Raw genomic sequence first — 15,402 nt, 5'->3', positions numbered from 1 at the left:
TGCTTTTCAGAGGGCCTTTTGTTCACCTTCCTTTCCTGCGCTCTTGGGTGATGGTGTGTCTACGTATTAAGCTTTTTATATCAAAACCACATCACTGAACATTACAATTTTGCTAGAATTCACTAAATGGCACCAAGTATGATTTCTGAACGATGACCTTCCTGAATCTCTTTACAGTGCAGGATGGGCCACATATGACTGTGCTATTTCCTGCTCAAGGAGCAGTCTTCCCTCACCAGAGGAGGCCTTATTGAAATGATTTATTATTTTCTGGACCTGTGACCAAAAAATTGCATTTCTGAGTTGAGATTAGACACCACACCCGCTGTGGTGGTGACCCAGACTTCTATGAACCTGCTCCTGGTCTTTAGAACAACACTAAGGAAATAGTTTCTGCCTATATCATGCTTTACAGAGTTCATTTACACTGACTAACTCATTCTGTTTTGAAAACCATCCTGTGAGTTAGATCTTAATGCTCCAGCTCCAGATGAGAAATCTGAGCGCAGAGAAGTCACACAGCCTCATGAGGAGAACAGGGACTCTGACACCAACCTGCAGACTCACCGCTCTTCCACCCTTCCATTTGACTAACACGAGTGAGAACAAAAGAGGCGTCATGTAACTAAGGAAGACAAGACACGCGGTGTCTTCGGGCTTCTATATGCTGACTATCAGGGAGACAAGACGCAAACAGGGCCTAAGAGGCAGCACCTCATGTGCTTACGCTCTTGAAAGTCTTCGCCAGGACAGCCCATGCTCCCGAGACGGCCCTGCAGCACCTGTACGACAATGCGCGGCTTCCCTACTGTCACGCTGTGCCCCACAAGGGGCAGGGACGGGAGTAGGGGTTGTTGACGTGCACGCAGCCCCCAAACGGAGCACCTCGGGAGGTAAGAGGAGTCAGCCACACTTCTGTCCTGAAGTGACCTTCCCTGTCCACTCACATTGGGAAAGTGAGCTGAAGAACAATGCCCACCTTCCCGTATGACTGTTCCAAAATTCAGTTAACTGACACGCGTCAAGGACTCGGAGATGAGGGGGTGAACTTTGTGGAGCATGCGCACGCGAGTGTATGGGTAGTAGTATCAGCAATGAGAAACCTGTTAGATTTGCTGAAGGAAAAACGTATTGAAAATGCACAGCGAGACAGCAAGGTGAGAAGAACCAAATACTAAGAGCACAATAAACGTCCCAACTGAAGAGGCCAAAGGCATTAAAAGTCAGGGGCCTGGTGTCACTACCTGCTTGAATTTGCATTAATTTCCGCATGGTCCTGAGTTCTTGGAGGATGGCTTGCAACGTTGACTGGCAGTTGCAAGTACAGCAGTTGGATCCAACGGACGAATTCACGGCGGGAATTTCTCCTAAGCATCAAAGAAAAGAATGGCACACTCCAAACGTCAGCAACAAAATTATAAAGGGGGTGGGGGGGGAACAGGAAGGTATCTTGACAGCACGTGCGGTTATTATGACACAGTGCCTAAGGAAAATGTACCCGATACCTGTTACCACCTGAATGTCGGGGGCCGACTTGATCTAATTATCCAGGCTTCTGCGCCGTAAGGTGCGTGTGTCTCGCGGGGCGCTGGAGGCCGCACGGACGTGTGCCCGCACTCGCGGTCACAGCAGGCCTCCCTAGTGTCACACCAGTGCATCTCAGGTGACAGCACCATAAAAATTCACTAGCAACACACACTCTGTTGCAGAAAAACACGAACTCTGAGAACGGCCTTCCAGAAAAACCCGGTGGCCGCATGTTCTAAAATCTCATGTTAAAAATCAAATGTGTCTAACTATTAAAAAAAAATAGTTTTTCTAGTATTTCCCCAAATTAAGAACTGTCAAGACATTAAAACTTTTAGAACACTCTGGGGGTGGGATGTCTGGGGCGGGGAAGAGCCCGGTGGGGGCAGAGTACATGGGAGGCTATATTCGGTGTGCTGGCTTTTCTCCACCTCAGTCAAGGAGACCCTCACACCTCTTTTCTCCCTCCCTATGTCTTACATTTCCCTCGCTTTAGCCTCCTTATCTGTTTCAATTTAGTATCTTTTCCTTAGTGAAACCATCCTATTACAGTAAACATAGGTTGTCCCCTTGTCCTCGGGATACAGTAGAACATTTGGAAAATCCCTCTTCCTGCAGCGTTCCCTCCAACCCGACACTGGGAACTGGAATATGCTGTCACTTAGGTTGTCCCCAGGCACAAGGGGAAAGTTCGAAGGCATGGATCCAACTGCATCTTTTGTTATACATTAAGTGTAATTTTAATTCCACAGTATGCATTGTTTGTGGATACTATAAAAAATTTCACCACGGCAGAATCATAAAATACGTACGGACAACTTAATGCTTGGAGTGGCGTAATTATTTACACTCAAAGTTGCAGCAAACTGAGATGTTACAACTTTTAAAACTGCAAATAATTTCAATGAAATTCAAAGTAGTCACAGTTGTATATGATGAATTTCTACTGAAAATAAGCAAACAATAATCACAAAAAATCTGTTTCCAAACCAATATGGGGGAATTTATGTTTGTAACTTTGAACGTTAATAACATTTCCCCAAGTAAATCCACCATCCTTGTTGCATACTGGAAAACAGAATGCTCTTCACCCAAAACTTATTGATGTGGGGTGAACTAACTTCATACACACCTGGGGGTGTCCTAATTCTCTTGCCGTTTCTTCCATGGTAGTCGAATTAGGAGGGCCTTAAAGAATATTCCTCGTCACTATTCTAAGTACTGTCTTTGTCGTATTTAGAGGACAAAACCAACCCTTTCCAACTGGTTATAAATCATTTTCTAATTTTAAGGAGAACTGACTTCTCATTTTTATGGAGGAGTCTTTAAAGAGCCAAGTCCCCCTAACCTGGAAGCATGCCAGCACATGAATGTGATCTGGCTTATGCAATATTGAGAGAAAGAGAAGACTCCCATACGTCTCTTGGGGTCCCTCCTGTCTCATCAGCAGTGTCTCGGGATGGCTTTTCATGCTTCTGAACTGGTTACTGCAAATTGTGTTTTAAAAAAAATCAAAACAGTTCTCTTCTTCTTGAAGGAATGGATGGAAAAAGAAAATCCTTAACTTTTCAAGGAAACTGAAAATGCAGTCTTGCTTTTTCTTGTTCTCTTTCTGAAAACTAAAGATCTGCACACCCATATATAATTTATGGGACAACTAACATCCAAGGTTACTAGATAGGTAAGTTAACATGTCCAGAAAAAAATTATCCAATTTTTTTAAGTTTTGAAAAAAAAATTGCCTTTTAATTTTTTTTTCTGAACAGTTAGGAATTTAAATTAAGGAAACTTTACTCTAAAGGGATAATTTTCAGCCCTAATGAAGCAAGCCCTACCACAAGGATCATCTGCTGCAGTTACTGGAATGTGCCATAAAAGCAAAGGTGTCACTAGGATTCTGGGATATGTGTCCCCCCCACCCCGCCCCCCATTCACCACAACCCTTGTGATCATGAAGAAAAGCAAAAAAGGAAGCAAGAGGATGTATTAATGATACACATATGACCAGAAGCTCCCTTTGATGACAAAGGGGAGCTCCTTCTGCCCTAATGTTCAGTCTCTTGTGACAAAAGTATCGGTGTGTTGGCAAATGATAGCTTTCACTTTCTAAAGGGCTAAAATCTCTACTAAGAAATCGTTATTTCTAATATAGAGCCTTAGTCTTGCTTCTCAATTCTGGTTTTTATACTCTTTGTGTTACTCAGCCAAGGCAGGGGACTAGGGGAGGGTTTAGTGTTTGGGTTTGAACTCAAAACCATGGTGAACACTTAGAAGTAAAACACATTTGGACACCGCCCCCCACCACCCCCACGAGCATTCTCAATGTCTCATCATGACCATACCGTTGGAGCTCCCAGTGCTGTGGGGCTGACTCTGGAAGGTTCTAGAGCGGGTGCCATACTGCCCTGAGAACTGCCCGCTGGGCGGTGGTAACTCATTCCACGCACCACGTGAAGAAGGGTGGAGGCTCTGTGGGGCCTCAGCAGAGGAGTTCAAACGCGGAGGCCAGACTGAATCCAAATCCTGGGGTTCTTCTTTTAATTTTTCTCCTTCTTTGCCCACACGCTGATAGATCCTCCCAGTGCTGTCATTCAGTAATCTTCTCATTCCTGTGATTTGTTTTTTAATTTCCATGCTTTCATCTCCTAACGGAAACGGGCCAAAGAGATCACTGTGCATGAGCAGAAGAAAAAATAATCCACCGCCAGAAAACACACCCCTTCCTTGGAAATGGGTAAGATTCCTGAGTCCACATGCAGAAACTTAAGTAATCTATAAAAATTAAAGGCAAGAAAACTGGCTATGGTCTGAAGAAACCCATCATATTCCTGGTGCATCTCATTTTAACTTTCTGGCTAAATTCTCTTAGGATAAAAGAACTTTTCTGAGCGGGTTTCATCTCTTAAGGTGTGAAGAACACACCTTAAATTCCATCTGAGTGAGGGTGTCATAAGAAAAGGAGCTGAGGCAAAAGACCCCCCATGATGGGACTACAGGGCTGAAAGCCTGGGCTTGGATCTGCCGCAGACGTTCACTTGGGATGGACGTGGAGGCCAGCCGGCCTGCTTACCAACCTGGCCGGCAGGTCCAAGTACCAGGAAGAATATGTGGCACAGGCTGGGATGTAGAGCTTTCTGAGGATGGGCTGTTGGTACAGGAAGCACCTTAGCACGACACTGTTGGTGGAGGCATCAACTTCAGAAATGACAGTGTAGGAGCAGAGAGACATCCAAGGCAGTGGAGGAGAGGGCTTTGTCTTTCTCCAGCCTTGACTCACGGGGGAGATGTCCCTGCAACTACGCATCCCTGGAACTGCCCAGACCAAAGCCACTGCCATCTCCACCTTGTAACTACGTGCCTTCTTTTTTTTTTTTTTTTCAATTATGGTTAAAAAACACATAACATAAAATTTACCATCTTAATCATTTTTTTAAAAAGGTTTATTTGAGAGAGTGCGTGCACACACACACCTGAGCAAGTGGGGGGAGGGGCAGAGGGAGAGAATCTTCAAGCAGACTCCCCACTGAGCGGGGAGCGCGATGAGGGGCTTGATCTCATGACCTGAACCAAAACCAAGAGTTAGACGCTTAACCAACTGAGCCACTAGGCACCTCACCATCTTAATCATTTTTAAGTGCACAGTGCAGTTAATGATATTTGCATTGTTGTGCAACAGATCTCCAGAACCTTTACAATGACTTTAAGATTCCTTTTCCCTAAGGGGATTTTGTTTTTGAACTAAAGTATCTCTGTACTGCACTGGGAGTACTTAATAAATATCACTTAAAGAAAACTCTAAAATTATACAGATATAAAATATTTTCCATAAATAATAACATTAGAGGATGCTATTAGGAGCTATTTTTGAACATCCTAACTTTTTACACTGTGCATCAGCAGGTGTCTTCCCAAAGACTGAGAGAAGTGGATTTTTTTCCCTCTAATCTGGGTGAAAAGTGAAAGTCTTATGCCAGGATTGTTTTCTCTCTAATCTGGGTGTTAAAATAAAAGACTCACGCAGTCATGCCATTAAATGCTTGAAATTTAAACTATGATAAAAAGAAAAGGCCTACAGAAAGTATCTACCAGGAAAAGCACAGCCCCTGCAGATAAATGCAGCACATTTAATATAATGATGTTTTAATGCACTTAGCATCGTTTAAAGCCAGATTTCTCTGTAGAACTGGTAACTGTATAATGAATCCAGGTATTTTGTGTTGCCCAGCTAGATATTTAGCTAATTAATACATGGATATATTACTGAAGATAAGGAAAATTTACATACTGCTTTGAAATAAGTATCTCCAATTTTTAAAAGGTAATAAAAATATTAGTTCTGCCTTTAATAACTCACACGGGTGAACACAAATGACACAGATTTCCAACTTTACAATATTGTTATGTGTTGGTATCTGCCTGAGAGGAGAAATATTTTCATTCGTAATGAAACTATTTTTACATCAAACACCTGTGAAAATGACAACACAGAAACAGTAAGTGATAGTCCAGATTTTATGAGAATGAATGACTAAGCACGATTTTAAAAATGCAGAGCCAGCAAAATCAACAACCTCCTCAGGAGGTCTACGGCAGGGGCTGTGTCTGGAAGCGCTCCGGGAGGGATCCCGAAGGCAAGCTGCACGCAAACGTGCTGTCAGTTTCAGCACCCAAACACACACTTTTCCGGCTGGTGAACAGCCCAGTCTGGGCAAGAAGCTTCTTTCCTGTGGGGTTTTCATCCTCCATGTTCTCCATGCAGGAAGCTGTGCACGCATCAGAGGCTGCAGCGCGCTGATCTCAGCGGGCACGGCTGGTGGCTGCCATGCCCCCTCCTCCGGGCGCCCGCTCGGCCGCCTTCAGCCTGCTTCTCCAGCCAGTGCCAACCCACTTCTCCACACAGACCCTGACACCTCCAGCTAAAGGGATGCTCTCTCTTCAGAGGCTCCCCGTCTGCTCTGGAGATTGAGCTCTACGATAAAGGGCTGTTTTCAGGGGGAGAGAAAGAAAGTCACAGGATTCGGGAACCTGCTAAAAGCAAATGTGCTTTGTCACGACCTGAGTCTCTTAGTTCTGAAAATTACCAGAATGAACAGGCCACTTGAGTTTCACATGCTCTCTATGTTTGTGTGGAGGACCAGCATCCGACCTGAGTCCAGAAGAGGAGGTGAGAGTATAAAGGGAGCCTCTGGTTGGGGGCCGTCCCGGCAATGTTTAGAAACATTTCTTCCAAAGTCAAAACAAAAACCCACCAAACTACAACAAATGAGGACCCGATGGGGCCCGAGGAAGGAGGACAGCTGGGGCCTCTGCAGCCCCGACGGGCTTCACTGAGGAGACCGTGCACAGTCTATCTGCCTGTGAGGGATCTCAAAGGACAGAAGACAGAGAACTGCAGAGGTCAGAGCTGTAGGAGTCAATGAGGGGAAATCCATGGGCAAGGCTGAGGAAGGCTGACCTCAGAAAGCTCCTCAGAACACACAGGCTGACAACCAGATGGATGTGGGCAAATGGTGTCAGGGTAACTGAACTGTCCCTGCTTTGGCCAGAGAAGCCGGGAGCAGCCCTGAAAATGCCACCTGGGAAGAGGTCCTGGAGCCCCGCTACACATGCAGGCGACGGGGGTCTTGGGCAGAGGGAGGGGAAACGCGGCCTTGCCCAGTGGGGGCAGAGGGGACAGAGCATCAGAAATGAGAGCTGGACACCAAAAGCAGGGATGACAGAAGCATCCGAGTGAACTGACATAAACTGGGATGGAGTGGGTGCCGAACGCAGCAAGCAGGGTGAGCGGCGGAGGGTGGGCGGAGGCTCAGCCAGCAGGTGCTGGTGTGGTTCAGTGGACAGGCCTGCACCGGACTCCCTTCCCAACTGTGCTGATGTCCAACTCCCAGACTTCAGCTTCCTGAGTCATACATTGAAGGTCTGAGCCAGGGGCACACAGACGCAGCTGCAGAGGGATGCTGGTTACAAGAAGTTAACAGAGTGAAAGTCACAGGTATCCTTCTCAGAGAAAGTGGGCTTAATCTGTCCTCCCAGAGGAGCCCATTGTTTTTTGTTCTTTTGTTTTTTTTAATTGAGGGGACACAAGTTCTTTGACTTAAAAAGAAATGGTGAAAAGTGCATAAGAGATTGAGATGGGAAACGTTAGTTGACTTCTACTTGTCTTTCCAGTTGGGATCATTGTCTTTGCCATGTTTAATGCCAGGAAGAGGAAGCTCCACAAACATGATTCTATATGGAAATGTTTGCACTTTCTTCCTTTCTTTCCAAATCTATCTACGTCTTTACTTACACTCAACTCCAAGAGGCTGAATCTTTTTAGGAAAGACAAAAGGAAATCTTACTAAGAGGTAAAACAACCTTAACTGAAATCCTTTTGAGAGTCTGGACAAGGTCTAAAAAAAAACTGCAGAATGAAATCTAACTTTGGCTAAATCTCCAGACTCTACCAGATCACTTTTTTTTACATAAACAATATACAGGTGTATAATAACTATTATACATACAATGGTTATGCATAATAATACATACAAAGTCTTGCAACACAGAAGTAAGTCATCACACACGATCTCTCTTAACTTGGCCCAGGAGAGAAGACTATGCTACACAGACCATGATTACTCACAGTCTGGGATGATAAAAGAAAAAGATGGTAGGTAACATACAAACATATAGGGAGAGATCATATGTAAACATCTTATGTCTATCTCTAAATGTCTTACTATGAAGATTCGTGAAGAACACTCATCATATCTTTGCCCTACAAATGTTCTAATGTAGATGTATGGTAGGTATTCCATAAAACTTTCCTAAGTGAATGAAAGAAATGGCTTTTTGAAACCTGAATGAATCCAGGAGAATTAAATGTAATATTAATGTTATAAGCAAATAATATATTAATAGAGTGGAGTGAAAAAGTAGCAGAAATAAATTGCTCAACAAACATTATCAAGCACTTTCTGGGTCTCATCCAGTACAAATTAAAAGAGAGCCCCTCTCCAAATCTCTTGACATTTTTTACCCAGATTGCTTTATACTGATTGTTGTTCTGAAAAATGGTCCTGATTTTTCCTGGCCTGCTGCCCCCAACTCTGTTGACTGTGTGCCCCAGAACTTCACTGAGCAAACTGTCCTACTATTTGCCGATGATTCTGCTTCCTGTTAGAGCTAAAGACCTTCCCTGACAGTCCTGCTTTCCTGAAGCCCCAGCATGAAAGTTGTTCACCTCCCACTGGGGCTGGGGATGGTGGCTCCCCAAAACATCACACTTCCGGCCCCAGGAGAAAGCTCACTCTTGACTGAATTGATGCCCCAGGGCACCTCTTCCCCCTTCCTCCTCAATGGCAGTTCTGTGTGCCAGGGGCGCAAGCTCTCTGAGGGGAAGGATGGGTGATGAAGTTGAAATGTAGAGCGAGGTCATCCCATTAAGGGCCATACGTGCCAGGCGAAGGAAGAATAATTTTACACTGGAGATACTGGGTTATTACTCCGGGTAATTTTAGATTCTTATCTCTTTCAGTAGAAGGATAGTAAATAATCAGGTCTTTCCTGTAGAAAATATAATTCTGGCAAAACTATGGGGAACATGGTGTGGGGAGAGAAAACTAGTTACAGTGTCATTGCTGAAGGCCGAGTGAAGGACCTGACAGTCTGTGCCAGGACTGGGGGGGGGGTGCGGCTGGAGAGAGACCCTGAAGAAGCTTCATCAGACAGACCTGGGGCTGGGCTGGACATGGGCACGGTGGGGCTGGTGAAGGATGGGAACCCGGGAAAGAGAATGCCAGGGTTTCTAGCTTGGGTGACTGACGGATACTAACACCAGGCAGGGAATTAGAAAAAAAAGGTTGCTGTGGAGTGAAGTTATAATGAGCCTAGTTCTAACAAAGAACATTCTTTTCTTTTTTTTTTTTTTAGATTATTTATTTATTTATTTAACAGAGCGAGACACATCGAGAGCAGGAACACAAGCAGGGGGAGTGGCAGACGGAGAAGCAGGCTTCCCGCGGAGCAGGGAGCCCGATGCGGGGTTCAATCCCAGGACCCCGGGATCAGGACCTGAGCTGAAGGCAGACGCTTAACGACTGGGTCACCCAGGAGCCCTAACAAAGAAAATTCTGATAATAAGCAGGTGACTGGGAATGCAGCCGCATTCATGGCTGGGACATAGAGCTGACTCCAGAGCCAACCTGCTAGTAGTTGCTACCACTACCAGTAGTCGCGGGCCCTCTGGACTGAGTAAGCCCCTGGGGTTCACTAACAATTCCAGGGGCGGAAGGGCACCTCATACAGAGATGCCAGGTTTCCCATCAATCTAGTGTGAAGACAGTGCAAAACCCCCATCTCAACAGGAAAAGAGCCATGAGCTCATCTGTTTCCAAGTTGGCAAAGTGGGTCACCCCGTTCCTCCTGGGTTCCTGACCCCTAGGGCGAGCAGCGGTCACCTTGGTCAGAGGTGAGTCATCTGCAAGCCCTCGCTCCCCCCACCCCCTACATCAAGCCCACTGCAGGGGTGCCACCACCCGCAGCAACACGCCTCAACTGGAGGACTGACAGAATCTTAAGGAACCGAGGGACACTTCCACCAGATTCGGTGTTGGTCAACTCTTGTTATACTATCATGTCCAGTTCTGTACTATTTTAAAGAGGTTGTTGAGAGTCTTCAGGAGGTCACGAAAAGCCAACAGGAAAGGTTAAAGGGAGAAGGACAGGCTCCAGGAGCTGGGTGTCTCACTGAGAAATAAATGGTTACCAAGTGACTTGTCTTCGAGTACACTATGGGTTGTTATGGGTAGGATGTTGTTCTTTATCGCCAAAGGAGAAATGGATCGAACCGTAGCCTCCAGGCAGGAGGCTGGGCAACATATGGTCTTCAAGAGCTGACCCCTCCAGCTCATACGCACCAACCACACAGCAGAGACGCATCTGAGAACACGTGCAGAAGGAGGGACAAGAATGATTTTTGGTTTGGGATGACGAAAAAGTTCTGGAAACGGATAGTGGTGGTGGTTGCACGACAGTGAATATACTTAAAAAATAAAGAATGCTTTAAAACTCTTTGCATTTTTCAGGTAATGACATGTTAAAAGAGAAAAGAGTTGAGAGCATCAGTAAGAAATACTAAGATGACCCGGGCTGATACTAAATGGTCCGACTATCTCTTCTCAAACACCAGTAGAAGCAGCATAGAGCCATGCCGTAGGAAAGACTCACCCACAGTCAGTCAAATGACAGTGAGAGAGAGAACAGGAAAAGGGGACAGGGTCCCTCCTGACAACGCTACAGCTTTCTTCAGCACAGATCTCAACAAACGGGTCTCAGAGCAGAGGAATGGGAAGCAGCCTCCGTGCTGTGGGGGGGCCTGAGATCAACACCCTCAGTCCAAGCCCATCCTGACATGCAGATGCTATCAAGGTCCCCAACTGGCCACCCTCAGGGCTGAGAGCCATTTACAAGGGACAGGCAAGGCTGGGATGCTACCTCAGCAAAAATGGTCTGGAAAGCATTAGTTTGTAGAGCAATGGTTTCCAAGTGAGCCCTTTTCTCTGATGCAACCTTCAGTGGAACCCCAATAAAGCAGAGTAAAGCCTGCTGAAGAGAGCATGTCAGAACCCACATTCCTGGACCAGTCCCTGGAGTGCATTCAGGAACTCTGTGGGCGCCACACAACAGAGTCTACATGCCACTGAGATGGAAGGAGGCAAAGAGCATCTACAGAATCATTTAATTGTTCGAATCAAACACTATGGTAAGGAGTACCCAACTGCGTGTGTGTTGGCACATGTGCGAGGACCCTGTTAAACTGAAACTTAGAAGTGCAAATAATGAAGCAGCTCAGTATATACATGGCATTTTCATTTAAAGGGCAACTAAGTTCCTTTCCAATCTATTTAGAGAATATCAGGTTCATTCATCCATTCAATAAATATTTACTGTACTACTACTAAATATGAGATACCATGTGACTAAAAAAAGGAAAAGAAAAGAGATAGAAGCTCCAGTGTCTCCCCGTCAGGAGTGTGCAGTCCAGCAGGGGAGACACGTGAATGTACAAACGGTTTTAAAAACACGATGCCCCTCTTCTAAAGAATGGCAGGCTTACCCAGGATAAGCCACCGGAAGCCAGGGTGGGAGGCTGGAGCTCTTTTTACCTAAGGCTGAACATATGAAGCCAGGACGGGTACCGAGAAAGAATGCCATGGATCCTAGATGGAAAACAGGCCTTCAAAGCAAAAAGAGCTTGAGGTGTCTATTAAGGGCCAGAAGAGCCAAGACGTACCAGGAAATGAAGCAAGGACTAGCAATTCAAAATGGGCCATCACCATTACTGCTCGGCTATAAAAAAAGAATGAGATCTTGCCATTCACAACATGGATGGACCCAGGGGGTATCATGTTAAGTGCAATAAATCAGACGAAGAAAGATAGGTGTCACAGGTGTTCACTTACCTGTGGAATCTAAAAAACAAGACACCCAAACAAAACTGAAACATACTCTTAAATACGGAGAACCGGGGGTTGCCCGAGGAGAGGAGTAGAAGGAGGATGAGCAAAACAGGTAAAGGGGATTAAGCGGTACAAATGTCTAGTTGTAAAATAAGTCACGGGGATGAAAAGTATAGCATAGGGAATCTAGTCAATCATGTTGTAATCACGTTGTACGGTGACAGATGGTGACTAGCTACCACGGTGAGCACCGTGTAATGTAGAGAATTGTCTGTTCGCGATGCTGCACACCTGAATCTACTGTAATGCTGTATGTCAACTGTACTTCAAAAAAAAATAAATAAACCAATTGGACAGCTATAAAAAATGGGCTGTCACGCTGCTTCTCAAATGTGTCCCTCAAAGAACACCTACAAAGGAGAATAAACACCTATATGAAGTTTGGGGGCAAAGTCCTAAAAGGGGAGTAAGGAATAATTTTATTTGGGGCGCCTGGGTGGCTCAGTCGTTAAGCGTCTGCCTTCGGCTCAGGTCATGATCCTGGGGTCCTGGGATCGAGCCCCGCGTCGGGCTCCCTGCTCCGCGGGAAGCCTGCTTCTCCCTCTGCCACTCCCCCTGCTTGTGTTCCCTCTCTCACTGTCTCTCTCTCTCTGTCAAATAAATAAATAAAATCTTTAAAAAAAAAGAATAATTTTATTTGATGTCTTCATATTTTACCTTAAAAAATAAATGCCATTACTATACTTTGCTCTCTACCCACCAAGATGTACAGGTTCCTGTAGTCCGTGGAACAACACTGGGCACCAGTTACAAGCCTGCAGTTTAAAATGCACTGGCCAGAGGGAGGAGGGCTGGACAGTTACAGAAGGCCAACGGCTCAGCTTTTTAAGTCAGGCTTTTGAATGCCCCCAGCGACTTTCTAGGAGTACACATCTGGTGTCCATGACCGAACAGACAAAACCAAAAGATTATATGGGAATTGCCTTGGACATTGCATGAATTACAAGTGTTCAGGAATTGAGAGAAAGAGACCATTTTAAACTGGGAGGACTATGGCCAGTGTCATGAAGATGGTGAGATGTGAGCTGGTCAACAAAGATGGCTAGCATTTCCACGGGCCCTTCTGGGGGAAGAGAAAGGAGGAAACGAGCAAAGACTGAACACAGAGAAAAACAAAATGGGTACTGGTAAATAAGCTAGCTTCGCTGGAGTTGCGGCACTGAGTGGGTAAAATGAACAGAAGGACCTTGATGCTTTTACTTCATCCTGCAAATGACAGGACGTCAACAAAGGTTTTCCATGAGACCAGGATATATAAAAAGTAGCTGGAATTCCCCAACCAATTCCAAGAGAGGGCCTGCTTATCTCTCCCTCAAATGTTCTTGTATGATGGAAAATGAACTTTTATTTTATAATAAACATAACATGGCTGCCCAATTGAATGCTCCTTGGCTGTGTAATTCCAGCCATCATTAACGGAGTAGGTCAGAAGCCATCACTTTAAGCAATGTTCAAGAATAATTGAGCCGAAGAGTTAAAATCCCAAATACCAGAGATAGGTCTTGCAAATCAATGAGGAAGACAAAGACCAAAAATAGAAAACTGGGCAAAGGACATAAACAAGTAATTCACAAGAGAAAGAGTTTAAATCCCTTAATCTCCATAATTATTAATGTAATGAAAATTAAATAACGTGAAATTCTTTGTCTATTAATTTGGCAAAGACTGTAGATTCATAAAACCCATTTTTGGTGAAGGTGTAGGGTTATAGTCACTCTCATATGCTGTTGGTAGGGAACCTTTCTGGAGGGAAAGTCAGCAATTCCACTTCCAGGAACTGATCCTATAGAAATATCACAATGAGCACCCATGACATATATACAAATATTCACAAGGGCATCAATGTACTCGTGAGACTCTGGGAACCATCCAAACATTTATCAGTGGAGCATTACATAAGTGAATCATGGCATGTCGGTGTAATGAAATTATGGTGTATGTTTACATATCCTGTAAAGTACGAAATAGCCCTTTTTATAGGCATTTGGAGGTATGCACAAGACAAACTGTAAACTCGTGAGAGTTGCTATCACGGTGACTTCATTCATTACTTTAAAACCAGGGCCGACTGCCTGTCTCAAACTAGCCACTCAATTCTTGTGGAATAAATGGAGACTCGGTTAAGCAAAAAAGTTACAAAACATTATATACCATGATCCCATTTTCCTTGCATTGTAACGCTTGCAAAAACAACTCTACTGTTAACAGTGGTTGTTACTGGAGAGTGTGACGGGGACGGGATGTTTTCCTTTTTACTTGATACCTTTCTTTTCACCTTTCTCAATTTTAACTTTAAAGACGGTTTTGAAATTAATATGTACTGTTTCTTTGTAAGAAAAAAATGACCTAGGAGAATTATGTATAATCTTCTCCCTATGATATGCTGAAGCTCGGTATAGTGGCAGCTTTGGATGTGAAAGCTTACGGTGTCACCCAGGAAAGATGAAGTTGGACAAGAACGAGTAATAGGTGGCTAGCAAGTCAAGGAAAGAGGGTGCTGGGGTGCGGTCTGTTTTGCAACTCTTGGTGTACAGGCCTAAGATTACTTTTCCTTGAAGCTCATACAAGCCATGTATTCTTCATTTGTTTTCAAGTTTGTTTATGTATGTGTGTATGTACATAAGTAATCTCTATACCCAAGGTGGGGCTCGAACTCACGACCCTGAGATCAAGAGTCACACGCTCTTCCAACTGAGCCAGCCAGGCACCCCAACCCATGTACTTTTTAAAAGTGATTTGGCAGTATATGGGGGGAAAATGTTACAGCCACGATTCATGGAGCTCGCACTATGTACCACCAGGCCCTCCGGCAAACTCTGCCAACTTTCAATCCTGATGACAAGCTAAGAGGTTTGAATGTTGATGAATACATTTTACCCAGGAAATAACAGAGACTTTGAGATTAGAGTTTTAAACTGGGTAGGTCAGGTGCCAAGGTCCATGAGCTACCCTACTAAAGTGCTCAAGGAACTGGCTGACTGGCAGGAAGGAGGCCATTCACAAAATAATCCAGCCGCATGGTATCCAGGAAGCTGTCAGACACACACTGGGTGCTGTTTGAACTAGTTAGCACCTTAACCACCCAGTTAGGTTAACAAACATATGGTAGAAACAATGGATTTCAACTTAGTTTCTAACGAAGGAGAATAAGGTTCAGATATTTCCTTTTAAATTGGCAGCACGGTTCATGTGAATCCTGTGAGTTCTACAGAAGCCAAATATTAATACTTAGAAGACATGCAATCAGAATTTATTTATGTTCATGATTCTGTGAAACACAGCAGAAGTCTTTGAGTGTGGCAATACACATAGGTTAAATAAGACTGTAGATTAAGAGCTGCTTCCACATTCCTATAGTAGCATAACCAAAATCTTG

General features: G+C 44.6%; 1 protein-coding gene across 12 annotated transcripts in view; it reads right to left on the bottom strand.

Annotated features, from left to right (window-relative positions):
* BEND7 (BEN domain containing 7) overlaps positions 1–15,402 on the bottom strand; it is a 92,420-nt gene that overhangs the window by 62,201 nt on the left and 14,817 nt on the right. For all 12 annotated transcript variants that reach the window (XR_012374567.1, XM_073879905.1, XM_073879900.1 and 9 more), the window contains 2 exons: positions 3,870–4,172; positions 1,245–1,367 (listed from right to left, as the gene is read on the bottom strand). Coding sequence is in view for 11 of the 12 variants with exons in the window: in XM_073879905.1 (XP_073736006.1) it covers positions 1,245–1,367; positions 3,870–4,172 (426 nt within the window). In the remaining variant the exon portion in view is untranslated. The remainder of the gene's footprint in view (positions 1–1,244; positions 1,368–3,869; positions 4,173–15,402) is intronic.

The sequence above is a fragment of the Callorhinus ursinus genome, unplaced genomic scaffold (assembly GCF_003265705.2).
Source record: "Callorhinus ursinus isolate GAN/ISIS: 27379988/994484 unplaced genomic scaffold, GSC_fseal_2.0 scaffold36, whole genome shotgun sequence".
Taxonomy (NCBI): Eukaryota; Metazoa; Chordata; class Mammalia; order Carnivora; family Otariidae; genus Callorhinus; species Callorhinus ursinus.
Note: the sequence above shows the minus strand (reverse complement) of the source record. Positions and strands in the feature narration are given on the sequence as shown.